At 36.8% G+C, this 19,808-nt stretch overlaps 1 protein-coding gene across 1 annotated transcript; it reads left to right on the top strand.

Moving 5' to 3' along the window:
• LOC109848847 (pre-mRNA-splicing factor ATP-dependent RNA helicase DEAH1) lies at positions 2,373-19,400 on the top strand. The gene is made up of 27 exons (XM_020418550.1): positions 2,373-2,712; positions 2,809-2,939; positions 3,033-3,221; positions 3,327-3,404; positions 3,771-3,857; positions 4,232-4,265; positions 4,361-4,415; positions 5,708-5,767; positions 5,902-5,973; positions 6,831-6,891; positions 7,721-7,800; positions 7,970-8,037; positions 8,168-8,225; positions 8,432-8,489; positions 8,598-8,666; positions 8,905-8,973; positions 9,922-10,011; positions 14,739-14,825; positions 14,947-15,062; positions 15,150-15,216; positions 15,380-16,420; positions 16,533-16,595; positions 17,930-18,053; positions 18,134-18,234; positions 18,612-18,674; positions 18,761-18,833; positions 18,919-19,400. Exons 1-27 carry the CDS (start codon positions 2,613-2,615, stop codon positions 18,966-18,968), a joined length of 3,144 nt encoding a protein of 1,047 aa, XP_020274139.1. The 5' UTR covers positions 2,373-2,612; the 3' UTR covers positions 18,969-19,400.

Below are 19,808 nucleotides of genomic sequence, written 5' to 3'. Positions count from 1 at the left end.
GCTTCAATCTTTCTAAGTTTTGAGCCTTCAATCCAGCAAAGCTTCGCCGTCAAAAGTTCCAACCTCAAAAAATGAGCTCAAGCCCTCTATTTATAGGCTCTCAGATCTGTGCCTTGGCACAGATCTGGGCCGGCCACCTAGAGGTGGCTCGGTTTTGGCCGAGTCCTCCATGTGTTGCCGTGTTGTGTCCGTTGTCCGGTTTTGCGCTTCGTTGTTGATCCGGACTCTGATTTGACAGTCCGAATCCCAATATGGCAGTAAATCCGTCTCGGTGTTTGAGTTCAAATCCGTTCTATGGTTGGATGACTCGTTGACTCACCGAACTGTTAGCTTGATTCTGCACGCGAGTGGATCTATTCCGTTGTTTGCGTGCGGTTCGTTAGCCTCGTCACCTCATTCGTCGCGTGTCACTTGGCTTCAGTATTGCGGACTAACGCTCGCGTTTAGATACGTCACCCGACGGTTCGTTGATTTGTCGAATCACCGTGCTGAGCTGTGTTAAGGGACCTATAAGCAGTTTTATACGCCTACAATCATATTTGAATTAGATATCGTTCATATACATGTTGGATGTCGTTGATGAGCACAGCTCAGTACTATATGGGATAGTGCGTCGACATACCAGATATACACGGTTTATACATGAGGTGAATATCGTTGATGAGCGCAGCTCAGTACTATATGAGATAGTGCGTCGACATACCATAGATACAAAGATTTATATGAGGTGGATATCGTTGATGAGCTCAGTTCAATACTACATGAGGTAGTGCGTCGATATTCCACATGTACAGGCCATTGAGTCGGATTTTAGGTGGCTTAATCTAGCCGTCCTTCCCGCACTAGGGTGCGATGATGTTTGTGAGCCGTATTTTTAGGATACCTATTTGGTAGTCCGTCCCGCACTCATGTTACGCACTAAGATCGCGATGAGACTAATGAGTCGTGTACACAGTTCAGGATACCTACATGGTTGTCCGTTGCACTGAGACAATTACTTGATAGCCTAAGTGTGGCAGATGTAGATTATGAATACGACCTACCACTGAGCTATATGACCGAGATACGTTGCTTTTGAAAGTATATAAAATTATGTGTTGGTATTTTATTCTATCTCCCCAGTGATAGTGGAAGATATTATAAATACGATGTGTTGATATCTTATTTCTTTTACTGCCTTCTTTATTTCTTAGTTGGAATCAATGATTAGAGATTCACAACTTGAGACATATGGTATATATATAAGGGTTTCCTTGTTTGGATTATTTCACTCGACGTACCAGTCTCGTGTTATGGATTTCTAATTGTTGGTTTCATTAGATTGTCTTTTCTTAGTTCGATATTAATGTTTAGATATCTACAATTTGAAACTTATGGTATATACATGAGGGTTTTCTTGTTTGGATTATTTCGCTCGACGTACTACGTCTCGTGTTGTAGGTTTCTAAATGTTAATCTCACTTAGATACGAGGAAAATGAATTTAGGTAGACTATGCTTAATAGATAGAGCCTTCAATCCATCTAGCAACCCTTCCTCTGGGGACGGATGGAGGTAATCTTGCTGTAGCGCTCTGACGCTCTTATTGATGTTCTTTTTCTTTTAAATTACTTTTCAGGTAGTTCGGAGTTTCGGAGAGCTGTAGGGTGACGGAGTTCTGACATAGTCGTTGTCGCGTATTTTTACTTGTAGTGACTCCACTGTAGTTTTTAGTTTCATTCAGATATTAGAGTTTCATATTTATATTGTAAAGGCAGTGTGCCTTAGTACGATTTTTAGTTGATTCATGTTGAGACATTTTCATTATTCAGATATCAGATGTATTATAGTTGAGACATGATTCTTTTTATTTATGAGATATCTCTTCTATATCATGTCTATTACATTTATTCTCTTTAGTTTACCTGTTTTGTACCTGCACTTCTATTTGGTTCCACTAGAAGATATTGCTATGATTGGTGAAACGTGTTTATGCACAGTGTGTGGTGCATGACAGGTTTGACATCTCTGGTTTCACATTGGACTGCAGCCTTGTGTGAACCCAGGGGCGTCACAGTAAATCAACCTATGAAAGTCGATGATTGATTGATTCGAGCATTTTCTTTTTCAAATTGATGATATGAGAGATAGTTTTACAAATACTGAGATTCTGGAGGCAGTTCTGCAATACCGATATTAAAGGGGTATATATGCAAATAACCCTCTTCTTAATGGGTTTGGACTTCCGAAAATGGATCTTGTGGAATCCGATTTGTAACAACAGGTCCGTGCACGGTGTGACTCCCCCCGTGGGTTTATACCATCGGATCCAGAGCATTCAAGACCCGAACCCGATTACTTCTTTAAACCTCTCACTTCAGAAACAAACCGGCTTCTTTATTTTCTTCTCGGCCCCTTTTCTCGTCTCTCGAGTCTTCTCCATTTCTCGCCGGATTCCGCCTTCGCCGCCGACCTCCTCCGGCGTCACCACTTAGCTAAAAAGCGCTTCTCTTGCCGATTATACGGCTCTTTGTGGCTCCTTTAAGCCCTCATTCAAGCACCTCAGTCGCAATTCGAAACCCTAGCTCCACGATCCAATTATTTTAGCATAAAATTTCAAATAATTTAAAAACAATGGCGGATGAGAGGTACTTAAAGACTTGGGTCTCGGATAAGCTCATGTCACTCATGGGCTATTCTCAGAGTGTAGTTGTTCAGTATGTGATTCGTTTGTGTAAGTTTCCTTACTTATTGATTTGTTTTATAATTAGATTTCCATCTGTGCTATGTTTTTTAGTTTAGATATTACAGCTTGATGCATTTTATGCAGCAAAAGAAGCATCTTCGCCTTCTGATCTCGTGGCCAAGCTCGTCGACTATGGATTCTCGTCGTCAGCGGACACTCGGTCGTTTGCGCACGAAATATTCGCTAAAGTTCCTCATAGACAATCTGCCCCAAGTGTAACATCTCGTCTTTCTCTTAAAAAATTTAGTTAAATAAGTTGGGTTAAGAATTTTCATGGTTTATGTTTGTTTGTTGCCCATTTTCTCCAGAGTTATCAGAAGCAAGAGAGAGAAGCAGCGCAGTTTGCAAAGAAACAGAGTAGCTACAAGCTTCTGGATGCTGATGATGAAGATGATGTGGATAATAACCTGACAGTGAGTACGCAGCAGGAGAGAGGCAGTGCTAAGAAGAGATTTCGGAAGAAGGGCGAAGCCAACGAGAGTGAGGATGATGATGAGGCATATTATTGGACTTCTTCTTACTTTTTTTTGTGATGAGATGCTATGGTAAAGGCTTATTGTAATGATTCCTTATGATTATTTTGATTAAATTTTGTATTGCAGCCGACTGTAGTTAAAGGCAGTGAAAGGAATGTTCGGAAGCGGACTTCAAAGGTGGATGAAAGTGAAGATGATATTGAGGTATTAGTGTTTCTTTGCAAAAGCTTTTAGCATTGACCAAATACAGAAGAGTATGCACATGTCTCAGTTGTCAAGCAAAACTTTAAAAACACTTTGTAATAACCTGTATGTGGACATGAAGAAAAGACTAGTTTGTTCAACACCATTTAACTAAATTAGTGCATCCAAGTATTATTCTATATTTCTATGAATCTTTGATTTCCCCCCCTCCCTTATGATTTTTTTAACTTAAGGGATTATCACTATGATCAATAGTTATAAATGTTAGAAATTTGGCGACATCATTCCATTATGTTTTCAAATATCAAAAAATTGTTTCTCAACTTCTTATGTATCCGATGAATTTGCCTCTTTATTTGCTTGTAGTCTGAGGAGGCTATACTACGTGATCAAGAGGAAAGAGCACAACTAGAGAGAAACATGAAAGAAAGAGATGCTGCAAAGACACGACAGGTTTGTAGTGATAATCAAGTTGCTTTGGATAAGTCATAGACTCATAATTAGGAAGATCTATCTGTAAGCAAAAGGAAATCAACAATGTATATTTATACTTTCTGGGATGAGCAAGGATCTAGTCTTTGTAGCCAATGGAACTGTAAAGACTAACAGCGGATTTAATCAAACTGGGATTATGGCATTAAAAATAAACTAATGTAAGTACTTGTGACAAAAGAAAGGAGATGACCCTCAAGGGAGCTAAGCTACGAAGAAATGGTTCTTGTAGCTGCTCATAGATCACGGATAAATGCTACTACTTTTTTTTTAATTTTATTTTAAAAAGCTATGTTCTTGTTGTCATTAATCGCTTTCTTCCCTCCTATTTGCAGTTGATGGAGCCAAAGTTATCAAAAAAGGAGGAAGGTATAGTTTGTGCAGTTATACTGATTACTCTTTTTGGTCTTCTAGATGGATATTTTTCTTGCTTATCTAATTTTTTTTTCAATTTTTTTTTTCAGAGGAGATACTTCGGAGATCAAAAGCTTTTGAGGAAAATAGTACTGTTGATCTAAGGTTCATATCCTCAATCATCTTTGTGGTATTTATTTAATTTTATTTTGGTGTGCATTAATCTCTAAGGTTGTCAAAAGGTTTGGGTTATCTTGCCGGAGAACCGGGTTCAATCCATCTTGGGCTGGGCATAGTCTAAAAAGAAAGCACATTTAGTGAGCAGGCCGGGTTTAACCAACTTTCATTTGGCCCATGAGCTGATTGGATACTGCATGCATCATGTACACATGTATTTTCATTATTTTATTCAAAACTCATATTTCTATTTAACAAAGTGTGATTTGTTTTCATTAGCTTTAAAAAGGATTTTTTGTTTTTGCCCAATATTCTTGCATGCAGGTGTTTTCAATATTTTATTCACTGTGTTTAGCAAAGATTAATTAAACTAATAGTGCTATTTAGCAATGATTAATAAATTTTCATTAGCTTTAGAAATGATTTTTGCACTATTTTCTCCAATATAAAGTGCATCCTCAAATCATCATGTTGCTAATTGATAAGGTATATTGAGCTTTAAGAGTTCTCTTCAATGGTTATTGCAGGATCAAATTTTGAAATGGTCTGGCTTGTGCCACACCTCATTCTTTATAGTCATGGTTCTTTATATCAATCAAGAGCCAGGCTTGGGCTATGATATTGATACATGGCCTTCCCTGTGTTGACATAGATATTACTCCCTAGTTCTCTGTGGATTTACTGATGTGTTCATGTTTATGAACTGCTATATGTTAATAAGGATAACTAACATTTTGATGGATTCTATGCAAACAAGTGAATTTGTTGTAGAGAGTTATTGAGTTCAGTTTGCAACCACTGTACAGTCATTGATTTTTTTTTAATTTCTTTTTTGGGAAGGACTTCAAATGGCCATTGTAAGATCAGATGCTGTGAATAAAAAGAAAAAGAAAAGAAAAACAGAAGGATCCTTTTGGCCTTTGAATTAGATGATAACACTTTTGGAATGAATGGAGTACGACATTGATACACTGTTACATGCAGAGACGTCTATACTCTATACAGCTGTAAATTGCACCTTGTAGTTCTATGAAAATGAGCAGCAAGCTGAACAGGAGGAAAATTGAAGCTTGAAAATTTTCAGCACACAGATCTAGAAGTAGAAAAGATTATCATTTGAAGTGTTAGTTTGAGTTTGCTTGTGCATTTGGACAGAGCTTTACCATGATGTTTATAACCTTGTCTTTGCCTTGTTGGAATTTTGCTACATCTGCACTTTCAATTACTTTCCTGGCAGATCCTTTAGATAGAATGTTTATTTTTTGTATCTCTTTTGTCAGAAAAGTTTCAAGAGAAGTATACCTTAAGAAAAGGAGGGACCAGAAGCTTTTGGAGATTAGGTATGTCAGAGAATTGTATTATGCAATTTGATATTCTCTATTATATAGTGTCTGTTTTATTTTTAGTCATGTCTTCTGTCAACAGTATGGCATCTGCTTCGCTAATGCTAAACCTTTGTTATATTCCTATGCAGGGATGATATAATTGATCATGAGTACATCTTTGAAGGTGTTAAGCTGACAGATGCAGAAGAAAGAGAACTAAGGTAGCACGTCACATTGATTGAACTTGCATTTCATTATTTTCAAATTTCAAGTTTTCTTCTGTGCTTTATGTTTCCATTTGTTTTACGTCATGGTTCATACTGTTCCAGTCTTATTTGTGAATTTAGGAATATTAAGATTTGTGGTTTGTATTTAGACAGAAATCTGCATGATTTATGTATATTTATTGATCCCTGTCTGGTTGTTCATCTATATATTGAAAGATGATTGTTCTGCTTGGTGTCATTTAACACCCTTAAAAAAAAGAGGGAAAAAAGAGGAAATTGTAATCTCAGCTTCCAGACCTGTGGTTTTATGCAGCTGGCGAAGTGATTCTGATCACTGAAATATAAATCTAGCCATAAGCTGCATGTACAAGATTTGTCTTAAGTGCATGTACAAGATTTGTCTAAGTTTTCATATAAGATGAACCCAGTCCAAGTTCTATAGGTATGCTTTATGCTTTGTTTTTTTTTTCCTCCCACCATCCCCCATCCACCATAAGAAGAAGAGAAAGAAGACATCGAAAAATATCCTCAGTAATAAGGTTGAACATTATCTGTAGTTCAATTATCTGAAACAACGATAGTTCCTAAGTCCTAATTTAGGCTTACATCTACTATGACTTACCAGAAGGAAATCAAAGGAGCTCATTGTTGAGATTGTAATAGACATACATGCAACACGATATTTGTCCGTGTTAGAAGTAATGTGAGGATCGATGTTGAATTTATTTAGACACAAACTGCAATGGATAATATGTTACATCAATTTAGTTTTGCAAGTGGAACCTCACTGACGGTGCACCTATTTTCCTGTACTTGCTTTTCGATAGGGTTCTCATGGATTTCCTTTACAGGTACAAGAAGAAGATTTATGAGCTTGCAAAGGAGCACCTGGAGGATGTAGACGACACTGAGGTGCGCCTATTTTTTCCATACTGCCATGAATCATTAATGCAAATCTCATTCCAAACTATTTTATTACTGTTTTCTGGCTTTGCTTATGTTCGTATTTGCTTTCTTCTGCACTACCTTGAGAGGTATATCAAGTTAAGCAAGGAATTCATTCAATGCACTATAATAGATAAAACTGACACCATATACCAAGACACTTATTTTGCATCTAACTGGTGCTTTTTATGAGTCTGTCCGTCATTCTAAATCAAGTAACAGAGAAAAAGGATTCAATATAGCCAACCAAACAATTTCGAGTAAAGCCTTTGCTGTGTTACTTGTTTACATTATGCTGTAGAGATCATATGATTTGTTAGCAGCTATGAGCATTTTATTGGGCTTATATTGTTGCTTGCATAACATGTCCACTCTGAAGTAAGGCAATTGAGATTCTTGTATGTGAGCATGCATTCAAGTTATTGCTTCTCCTTTGAGCCTTAAAGTATTATAGTGACCTAGGTTATGGGCCAACTTGGGCATCTATATTGTGAATTTTGTGTACCGTCAATTATCTGGCGCACCATGTTAACAATAATTGTATACCTCATTCTATTGAGAGTTTCTGTTGTATGTGATTTCAGCTCTTGGAGATAGTATTTGTTATTTATTTAAAACTTGTATGGTTTATGTATCATCCTGGCTAGGGTATAATGGGAGGTTCATACTACTTGATTTGCTTTGTTTTCTAGTGTTTGTGTGTACAAACATGAAATTTATAGATGAGGGTATTATAATAAACTGTTTTTATTTTTTCAATCTCTTCCAGTAACAATCAGAAATTTGTTTGGAACAGTATAAGATGCCTGAGGCATATGATCAAGATGGAGTTGTAAATCAAGAGAAAAGATTTGCTGCAGCTATGCAGCGGTACAGGTTGGTTCATAGTTAATTTCTTGGCTGTAATGGTTTCTTGTAATTAGCAAAAGCAACAAATTTGCTGTATTAGGATGCTAATAGCGACCACTTGCTCAATGGATGGAAAAATAGTAGTTTTTTCTTTTGCTACCTGTTATTTCTGGTCTGAAGTTCTTCATCTATGCAGAGACCCTGGTGCTGAAGATAAGATGAATCCATTTGCTGAACAGGAAGCCTGGGAAGAGCATCAAATTGGTAAATATGATACTTATCCTTACCATTTTTGTTTTTTTTTAATTTTTCCCTAACCACAGTGGCAGAACATTTCGAATATGGTTATGGATTTTGTGACAGTCTCTGAACTTTAAATGTGTTCCTGTTGCAGGAAAGGCAACCTTAAAGTTTGGCTCAAAAAATAAGAAACAAGCAAATGATGATTATCAGTAAGTACTTAATGTTTTCCCCTATGTGATTATGCGTGTTTCTTTTTATTGCAAATCTTGTGTACAAAGTTCTAGCACTTCATCTTGTCTTCTTTGTCTGTGATATCATATACTACTTAAAAGTAATTATTTTATCACAGCTACATGTTTTTATGCGCTTTAAATTTAAGTATATCTTAACCCTGTTATTGTTACTCTTCTACTAGGTATGTTTTTGAAGATGGAATTGATTTCATCAAGGCATCTGTAATGGATGGTGTCCAGGCATGTTGAGAAAAAACCATGTTCAGATTCATTTCTTTTATAATTTGCTTCTTGTACCACCTTGGAAATGGAGTTCTGACCTTTTATATACTTTGTATTTTTGAGCAGTATGAAGACGAGTTGCGAGCTGAAAGCCCTGACACGTCCAGAGCAAAATCTGAGTTACAAAAACTTCAGGTAGGATATCCTTTACTCTTTCTGCTAAATGCTTCTGGATTCTGTTCCATTTTCATTATTCCATTGTCTCCAAGTTTTTGATACAATGGGCCTGTCTCACCTTCACTAAGTATTTGTTAAATATTATCTTGGCAGCTGAAACTGGTGTTGAAATTAAGTTTAACGATTGCAAAACCTCTTTCATTATCTGCAATACTAGATTTATTAAATCTGTTGATTTCCCTTGTATTTTCTTCAGGATGACAGAAAAACTCTTCCCATCTATCCCTACCGCGAGGAGTTACTTCAAGCTGTCAATGATCATCAGGTTTGTAGATCTGAAGCTGCCATCTAGATGAGTTTTTATATGTATTTTTAATAGAATTCCTGATGAGCGGGGATAATTACCTTATCATGATGACTCTTGAAAATAGATTCTTTTAATGACCCAGTGTTAGGCCTAAAGCTTCTCAAGCAGGAGGGAGTTATTGCACATGTGGTTTTGCTTCGGGTTTTTATGCACTACCCATGGTGGTGGTTGCTATACCTGTATTTTTGGAATTGTGCAAGTCTTTGTGCACTAACTAGTGCAATACTTAATTTGGAGAAGTGGAACCTTTGAGGCTTTCAGAAGTTACATTGAGGAGGATATGAAAGAGTATTCCTACTTTAATGAAGTCTTCAAGAACTAGACATAAGTTCCAAATTTGGTATCTGTCATCCATAAGTAGTATTTGCTATAGGAATGTGTCAAATTTATTGTTCTTGGGAATATTGAATCAAATTGTCCTTAGTGAAAAGGCTCTGTACTTCTAAGTAACAGGGTAACAATACACACACACACACACACACACACATACATACATACTATATTGCAATTTATGATACTCAGAACATTCTATTCATCCGAGCCCTTAGCTTTCCTTGTCTTTTTTTTTTTTTTGCTTTGTTTGCTGTGATTCTTGCTTACAAAAAGAACTAAATATGAAGTTATTATTCTAATTCTAACCCCTCTTTTGATTTTAGTTTTCTGAGGATATCTAAGAGTTATAAGCCCATCATGTCATTACTATTGTCATTAGTTTTTTTTCCCGTTAAATTTAGTTTCCTTGAACTTCTTGATGTATGAGCTTTATTCCCTGTTCTAATGGTGAAAGGATAAGAGCCTAATAAGTTAATAAAGATGTGTCTCTGTTTTTTTATTTCCTGCTTGCCATTTTAGCCAAGGTGGTATCCTAAGTACGAGGAGTTAATTGTAATTTTTCAAATTTAACAGGTTCTTGTTATTGTTGGAGAGACCGGTTCTGGTAAGACTACACAGATACCCCAGTATCTTATTGAAGCTGGATATACAAAACACGGAAAGGTACACTAATATCTCAAGTGCAATGTTCTCTTTCATTTGTTAAGTGAATTCTATCCTCCAGATTAAATGGGAAGAATATTTCTTTTCGCTGTTGTTTTGTTCTTATTCTGCCACATGAGCACATACGTAGGTGTTTTCATAGTTGAAGAACTGTGTAATTTAAGAGTGCATTGGAACTTGTGCTTGTTGAGTCATTTCTTTTGCTTTCCGATGTCTATGGGAAGTATGTTTAGCTCTCTTTGGGTTGGTTAGTTTTCCTTGTTGGATGAGTTGCTTCATCTGATCATATTCTTTTTATTTAATGCTTAGAACTCGAATTGAAAATATGATTTAAAGACAATATATGAGTGTTCTTTTTGCTGCCACCTGGTGCTTGTTGATGGTACGATCCAGTGTTTAAAAAGAGGATGAACAAGGCGAATCATTAGACCCTTTAATGAAACGAGACATAAGCTTCAAAGCGCGATGCATAAGGCTTGTGAGTTAAAGCATTTTAATTCTAAAATCTGTTAAAATCATGAACATGCAATACATAACAGTATAGTAATTTACAAATAGATACTTTTATGTCCTTATTAATAAATAAGAATTAAATATGTGAAGGATAGATGCAAATCACAATAAACTAAGCTACATACATAACATATATATCTTATTTATACTCGCATGGTCATATTGAAGATGCATAGATGCACTTTAATGTCAGTCAAAAATCATCCTTTTATGTCCTCCTATCTTGTCCAAGCGGCGCTTCAAAAGAGAAGCACTTTATGAAGCACGAAGTGCACACTTCAGTTTTGCGGTAAGCGATGAGGCGTAAGCTTTATAGAATAAATAGCTTCACTCTTAAGTTTTGAAGCATTTATCCTCCAAAAAGCTTCAAGAGAGTTTCGAAGCAAGTTTCAAGAAAGTTTTTTCAAACATTGTTGTGATCTAACCCTGATTATGTATCTTTACATTGAAAAACCTAAGTTGATGCAACTTTATATGGAGATAAGATGTGATTAGGTTTATGAAGTGTAGGTTGTGATCGTGCTTCCTTTTTACTGTCTTGATTGAAAATTGGAGAAGACTGAGGAATGAGGTTGTAATGATAATGCAGTCTGCTTATTTAGTTTTTTAGAGTGCATTTGTCTGCTGAATATTGTTTTGCTGAATATTTATTTATTTTCATATATGGAATTGAGCTGCATTCTACTCATGATATGTTGTGCTAAAGAGTAAAGTTGGGTAGATCAGTGGCAACGAAAAGAGGGTTGAAGGGGATAAATTCTGCAGTGTATGGGTGATGGGGGTGATGGGAAGCAAAAATGGAAACTTTTCTATTAAGTAGCATATTGTGTGTAGCTAAATTATAGTTGTAGCTGTGTATGAGAGATATAGGGTTGTGCATAATCAAAATATAGTCATTGCTGTATATGAGAGATATATGGTTGTGTGTAATCAATTTATAGTTATAGCTGTATATGAGAGATGTAGGGTTGTGAGTAACAGCTTAATATCCTTTAAAATGTTCAAAGTGCTATCAGTTGTTGGTGGCTAGTTGGTGGAAGGTTTACTGGCCTCTCCTTGTGATGCAGATTAAGCTCATGCATCCATAGAGTCCTTGGTATGCAATTTACTAGGTGAAACAACATTCATCTCTGACGCACAACGTAAGATAAAAAGCTAATACCATCACATTGCAATATTTGATAGAAGAAGAGTTAGCAAAAAAAAATTATTTAACTCATTCTAGCGGTATCATTGAAAGAATCAGAGCAAGTTGGTAAACTTACAACTGGTGGCGGTGGCAGTTTTTATGACAAGAATTAGGGGCACTCAAGTGCTTTATTGATGTTTGACTATCTGAAAATGGATGACCAAGAAATTAGCTATTCTTAGTTTTCAGTGAGTAGAAATCATCATGGCAAGTTGGTAAACTTTCAACTGATGGCGGTGAGAGTTTTCATGACAAGGATTAGGGGCACTTGAGTGCTTTATTGATGTTTGGCTATGATGGATGATGAAGAAATTAGCTACTCGTAAGTTTTGTTCAGCCCATTTCTAATATCTGTAGTGATTTGCAATTTACCATAATCATAAATCAATCCTCTAATGTACATAGTAGATATAGGAACTGAATGGTTGAACCAGGTTGTTTTGGAGCATATAGCTTTTCTTTGTCTAATAGTAAGTTTTTCAAAGAAAAAGGCCTTCTCCCTCCTGCTGCATCTACCCACCTTGCATCGAAATATCCAGATTTTCTTCTAATAAAAGTATATAATAATATGGTTTCACAGACTATTATTTGATCAGCAGTAAGGTTGCTTCAAGTCAATGGTTTGTTCGAACATTGGATTGGATGAGGTTGAGCTTTCTTGTTAGACCATAGTCATGTTGTACAGTAATGGATGGTCATAATGAAGCATTATTCCCATTCAACATAAACCTAAGTCGAGAAGACTGAGTTATGGACAGTCTTCTTTTAGTCAGCTATCACCTTGTTATAAAGTCCTAGAACTGAGTCCCGTCGAAGAAACTCCAGCCATACAATTGGATTGCCGAGAGTCACAGCTCATAGGAGCTGCTCTTATTGGTCACCGAATTTGAGCTTATGGATCAAAGTAGATGTTAAACCAAATTACTAAAAGGTCTGTATGAAGATACTTGTGGGATGGGTTACAAGTCTTTGTGACTACTGGGACAATCAAAACCGGCATTTCATACAGTAGTGTGATTTTCTTTTAGAGAACTGCACAGCTTTTGTTATGCTTCAGATGTCACTCCATGCACTGGCTTCATGCACCTTTTGCATTTTCAAGTGCCATTGGCAGTTTTCTCATCCTTTTACTGATGCTGGCATTTTTTGGTTTGGTATTTCAACCTAACTACACTAGTATTGCTTTCTTATAATTTCTGTTGTCTGTCATAACTGTAGTAAAACATATGGAGTGCCATGCAACTTTTGGGATCTTTAACATGCATGCTTTGACACCTTGTCCCTCCATAGATGGATAGCGGGAAAAGTGTCGCTAGTGAACCTTTGCCAAAGTAAAAAAGAATATTCTGTGGTAAACAAATGTCTGACACACACACACACACACACACACACACACACACACACACACACACTCCCTCCATAGATGGATAGCGGGAAAAGTGTCGCTAGTGAACCTTTGCCAAAGTAAAAAAGAATATTCTGGTAAGACTCCTATCAACTTAAGTTGATGTCTACCAAACTTCCTAGCCACTCATTTATTAATATAAAAAACCTTTCCATATCATGCAAGGATCCCTACGTAATATTAGTGGCTAAAAAGTTTGCTGGATAGTTTTTTGCTATCCACTTAAGTTGACACAAGAATTTCTCTCTCTCTCTCTCTCTCTCTATATATATATATATATATAGATTAATGGGTATCCTTGTCATAGGAGGGGATTTCCTCCTTGACGCCTCTAAAATTACATGATTGAGCGACATTGTGGATGATCCGCTCCGTTGAACTTGATCTACATATTCTAAAACCCCAACACACCAAGTTTGGGGTGAATCCGTCGTCGTTTGACCCTCCATCCACTCGTATCAATTTTAACGGTTTTGAATGAATAGAACTTTTCACATGGCTCAATGGAGGGTCAAACGACGACGGATTCACCCCAAACTTGGTATGTTGAGGTTTTAGAATATGTAGATCAAGTTCAACGGAGCGGATCATCCACAATGTCGCTCAATCATGTGATTTTAGAGGCGTCAAGGAGGAAATCCCCTCCTATGACAAGGATACCCATTAATATCTCTCTCTCTCTCTATATATATATATATAGAGAGAGAGAGATTAATGAGTATCCTTGTCATAAGAGAGAGATTTCACTCATTGTCGCCTATGTGGCACAATCCCCACCATCCTCATAAAGTAGGCATAAATCCCCACCAAGGCACCAACTCACATTCTCTCCTACTTTATGAGGATGGTGAGGATTTCGCCACATAGGCGTCAAGAAGGAAATCCCCTCCTATGACAAGAATACTCATTAATCTCATATATATATATATAGAGGTTCTATTTTCGAGGAGTGATGTAGGGGCCAGATTTCTCCACATTACTACCAAGTTCAATGAAAGAACTTGGTATCAAGGTTCTCCATATTTCTCATATATATATATATATATAGAGAGAGAGAGAGAGAGAGAGAGAGATTAATGTGATTTTAGAGGCGTTATAGGAGGAAATCCCCTCCTATGACAAGGATACCCATTAATCTCATATATATATATATATATATATACACACACACAGAGAGAGAGAGAGAGAGGGAGGTGTCCTTTGCACATGATACTTGTGTTCTTCTGTAGTCTCTTGTTGAAATGGTGAAATCAGTGGATCTCAGTCTCTATAGCATGTGATCCATAATAACATCAAAGCAGGTTATTTGGTAATTTGTCTCAGAGATACAAAGTTCCACTTACACCAACCATGACACCTATATCTTAGTTTAGTGGCTCAACCACAGAGCTGCCACCCTAGTTTTCCTTACTTTACAAGACATTGCAAGCAGTCTGTACTAATGTTTCTATTACACAGACTTATAGCTAATGTTGAGATATTGTTATGGTATTGAGCAACTTTTTCTTTGGCAGCATTTTGTTCTTTAATTCAAAGGTGCAGTGAAATGTTCTTATGTACTGAGCTCAACAAGGTACATGTCTAGCGGCTTCTTAGCTGATGACTTTTTGGATTTTCTAGGTTGGATGTACACAACCGCGTCGAGTTGCTGCAATGAGTGTTGCTGCTCGTGTTTCGCAGGAGATGGGTGTTAAACTTGGTCATGAGGTTCGGTCACTGTCCTTGTGTTTTTGCTAAACTACAGTGTGCTAGGATCTAGCGGACGAATATTTTTTCTTTTTCTTTTGGTATGTAAGCTAATGTGGTGGCTATATAATCTTTATGACAGGTGGGTTATTCAATTAGGTTTGAAGACTGCACTTCTGAAAAAACAGTTCTGAAGTATATGACGGATGGGATGCTGCTGAGGGAATTCCTCGGTGAACCTGATTTAGCAAGCTACAGGTGGACAACCAATCAAACAGCCGTCTTTGTCTTTTTATTACCAACTTTTTGTTTTTATTGATCTTTTTCCTCTGTCTCACATGTCAGCGTCATCATGGTGGATGAGGCACATGAGAGAACACTTTCAACAGATATTTTGTTTGGTTTGGTTAAGGTGAGATGAATGACAGTCCGGAATTGTATTTGTCCTGTTACGTATATCAGTAGGTGTACTCGTTAAGTAGTTCTATTTGAGTCTGCTTTAGTTAATTGCCTAGTGAAATTTGTTCAACATGTTTTTTATTATAAGGTTTGTTTACCTTTGAGAAAAATGGCAGGATATTTCTCGCTTCCGGAAAGATCTTAAGCTTCTTATTTCAAGTGCGACACTTGATGCTGAGAAGTTTAGCGATTACTTCGACTCTGCACCCATTTTTAAGATACCGGGGAGGCGATATCCTGTCGAGATAAATTTTACTACAGCTCCAGAAGCAGATTACATCGATGCTGCTATTGTCACCGTTCTTCAAATACATATAACCCAATCTCCTGGTGATATTCTTGTGTTCCTCACAGGTCAGGAGGAAATTGAGACCGTGGATGAAATATTGAAGCACAGAACAAGGGGTTTAGGAACCAAAATAGCAGAACTTATAATATGCCCTATTTATGCTAATCTTCCTACAGAGCTTCAGGCTAAGATTTTCGAACCTACTCCAGAGGGGGCTCGGAAGGTTGTCTTGGCTACAAACATAGCAGAAACATCATTGACTATAGATGGGATAAAATATGTTGTTGATCCTGGTTTCTGTAAGATAAAATCATATAATCCACGGACAGGTATGGAATCTTTGTTAATTAATCCGATTTCAAGAGCTTCTGCAATGCAAAGGGCTGGAAGATCAGGACGCACTGGACCTGGAAAATGCTTTCGGTTGTATACTGCATATAATTATCATCATGATTTGGAAGAGAATACTGTGCCTGAGATCCAGCGGACGAATCTAGCTAATGTTGTGCTTACTCTTAAGAGCTTGGGCATCCATGATTTAGTGAATTTTGATTTTATGGACCCACCACCATCAGAAGCATTGCTTAAGGCCCTTGAGCAACTTTTTGCTCTTAGTGCACTAAATAGCAGGGGAGAGTTAACTAAAGTTGGAAGACGAATGGCAGAATTTCCACTTGATCCAATGCTCTCCAAGATGATAGTTGCTTCAGACAAATACAAGTGTTCAGATGAGATCATATCAATTGCTTCCATGCTCTCTGTTGGAAATTCAATCTTTTACCGTCCAAAGGATAAACAAGTACATGCAGACAATGCTAGACTCAACTTCCACACTGGCAATGTTGGAGATCATATTGCTCTTCTCAATGTAATTCCGGCACTTATTTCTGTTGTCTCTGAAGCCAAACTACAGTGTAATTTTTGGTACGCGGTAGTTAATTAATTATTCTATGGCCTTATATTTGTTTTTGTTAGTTCAGGTTTACAATTCCTGGAAGGAAACCAACTTCTCGACTCAATGGTGCTATGAAAACTATATCCAGGTATGATCAAGAAGCAGAAAATAATTACACTTGCTACTCTAGTTCTTGTTTTGCATCTTTCTTTCTTTTTTTAAATGTTTCCACCTCCCAGATGCGGTTGATGTTGGCTCCTGCTATATATATTAAATAGATAATCCATGCTTTTCTTTCCCTTCAGAATAATGCGGTAAAAACGACATTATGGATCAGCTTAAAGTCTGTTAAAGTTATTAAATATTTATGATATGAAAGATTATATTGGTACCTCTGATGAACAATGTAAAGAAGTCTTTTGAGATGGGTTTTCTATAGCCAGGGTTCATTTTCCCTACCACCTAGACTCGATCGGGTTGTATATATATTTTGCATGCAGGAGCACTGATACTCCTCTACAATTAATCTCAAATCATAACTTATCAGTGACAAAATTTTACATTCATACATGCATAATTATTCATGCACTGACCTGTTTAATAGTCAGAAGCTATTTCTCTGACCAAAGATTTGGACTCAGGGTAACTCCAGACAGTTCTTTTGAGTTTTTTTTTTTATTTTTGGTTTTTTTTTTTTTTGGGGGGGGGTGGGGGGGGTATTTAATTCTACTCATGCGGGTGGTTGGTGTCAATTATGATTAAGGTGGCGTGTCATAGCTTTCCTGTCGTCATCTCTTACAATAATATAGGCTTCTAATTTTAATTGACCTGTTTAGAGTGCAATCCAGGAATTCGTGTGTGCATCCCATCGTTGGATGCTTATGTGTAAGCATAACTCAGAGATGAGGCATTTCACGATTAACATTAAATTTTATATATGATTGAATGCACATTGAGAAACTGAGATCAAGGAAGATTTCTCTTATACATGAATTAAGATTATTAGTGTTTGTGTAGCCATCTTATTATAATAACTTGAGGTAATAAGGTGGTTCTTGGTGTTTTCAATTTTTGTTAGTGTTTGAAAAATAAAACCTTACCACTAATATATGAGAACACTTTCATATCGTGATAATTCAACATTTTTTTGTTCCTTATTATTATTATTATTATTTGGTTGATGGTATGCTTATGTCACGTATCAAACCTAGATGCCAGAGCAATCTTATGGCACAATAAATTTTCTGTTTAGCTCCAACAGAAGGAGCTTGATACAGTAATACGTGCTTCAAGATATAAATCTTGGAATGGTGTTCTCCCTAGGGCGGCATCCCGTTTCTTGAATAAAGAAATGACAAACATAAACAAAAAAATCCTAGCATTAACAAAAAATCTTATCACACACACACACACACACACACACACACACACACACACATATATATATATATGGGCATTGATATATGCATCTTATCTTACCAGGTGCGGAGTATGAAACGAGCAAGAGATATTAGAGATCAGTTAGAAGGGCTTTTGGAAAGAGTTGAAATTGAGCTTACCTCAAACCCTGGTGATTTGGATGCTATTAAAAAGGCCATCACATCAGGTATGGCTCATTCTTTGCTTATCATGAAGATCAACGGAGATTGCTTCAAGTGCTCACACCTGATATTGAGAATATTCCAGGGTTTTTCCATCATTCAGCAAGGTTGCAGAAGACTGGTGCATACCGAACTGTTAAAAATCCTCAAACAGTATACATACATCCCAGTTCTGGTCTAGCACAGGTAAATACCATATTGCATATTATAATGAGAGTTTAGGATAATGTGTATTGCTAACCATAAAAATCTTTAATAACTAAAAGGAGTTCATGGATGTTTAGAAGGTTCCCTGGAGTTTAAAAGAAATTCACATTGTGTTATCCCAATTGTCTCATTAATCTGGTTTAACTGTATCTGGTGCCTATCTTGTCATTTTTTCCTTGACCAGTAAAGTTTTGGTGGCATTTAGATGTCGCAGTATGTGATTTATCTGCTAACTGGTTTGTCTTATAAGTGAACCAGTATTACCTTGTGGTAATATAATGTTTCTGTTTCCTCTTGACCATGTAAGTTATGATACCAAGCTAACTATATTCAATACCTCTTTGCGACTCCCCTAGGTGCTTCCCAGGTGGGTTATCTATCATGAACTTGTCCTTACTACCAAAGAGTACATGCGACAGGTAATGTATATTCTTGAAAAATTCCTATTGTTATAGTTTTTCCATGACCATTTGATCAATCAATTCATAAATTTTACATATTGCAGGTTATAGAATTGAAACCCGAGTGGCTAGTTGAGATTGCACCACACTACTACCAATTGAAGGATGTTGAAGAATGTAATAATATGCATATTTCTCATGGTAGCTGTATACAAAACATAATTTTTATATTGAAGTAGCTAACTTGTTTCATTGTAAACAGCCGGAGCAAAGAAGATGCCTCGAGGTGAAGGTAGAAGTGCAGTAAGCTAGCAGATTTTGGGAATCACCGATTTTGATTAGTTGGAATTTTCAGAGTTTCGTCGATTACTTTGAGAGCCTTTATGCAAATGATAGAACTGACCACTCTAATTTGATGGCATCCTGGCTGAGTGCAGACATCCATACCATACCCATTCGACAGAAACATTCCAACAAGGCATATGACTGCAAGGGAAAAACAAAATTGTATACTATTATGTAAATTGATAGAGAAGGAAAGGAGTTTTCGTTTCTTTTCCTTGCCTGGTTTTATCGACTCATGTAAATTTTGTTGTAAAAGAACGTAAATGTTGAGTTGTAAGCTACGTTAGCTTGGGCAAGCAGTTGGAATGTGAGGCCCAATTCTTTGATTGATGAATATGAAATAAATTTTGAATGTCTTATGATATGCATCAAAGGCCAGTTGGAAATTCATATTTCTCATTGTTTTGCACTTCATTCGGAGTCCATATTTTTTGTTGTTGTTGAAGGTGTGAAGCTACTGAAGATGCTTTTGTAACAGGAGATGTTTCGACTGTATAAGGCGTTTACTGTGTTTTAGTTTAAGTTACATTTTTTTTAATAATGAAGTCACTGGGGATTGAACCCAAAATCGTGGGAGCTATCTTGGAACCGCCTATTTATCTGGGTTAGTTTCAATCTAATCATCTGGGTCGCTCACGGTGCTCAGCTCAAGTTACATCTTATCCGCGAGATTTCTGGATTTGCAATCTTTACCTGATTGTCATTGGCTCATAGGTTATGAATCTTCAAGAGGATGTATTCAATGTCTGGGCATTACTACATTCAGCGTGATGGAAGATTATTGTTGTTCTAAACTAGATTTCTTGC

Source organism: Asparagus officinalis, chromosome 7, assembly GCF_001876935.1.
Source record: "Asparagus officinalis chromosome 7, Aspof.V1, whole genome shotgun sequence".
In the NCBI taxonomy this organism is placed as follows: Eukaryota; Viridiplantae; Streptophyta; class Magnoliopsida; order Asparagales; family Asparagaceae; genus Asparagus; species Asparagus officinalis.
This window is presented reverse-complemented; position numbering and strand designations above follow the sequence as displayed.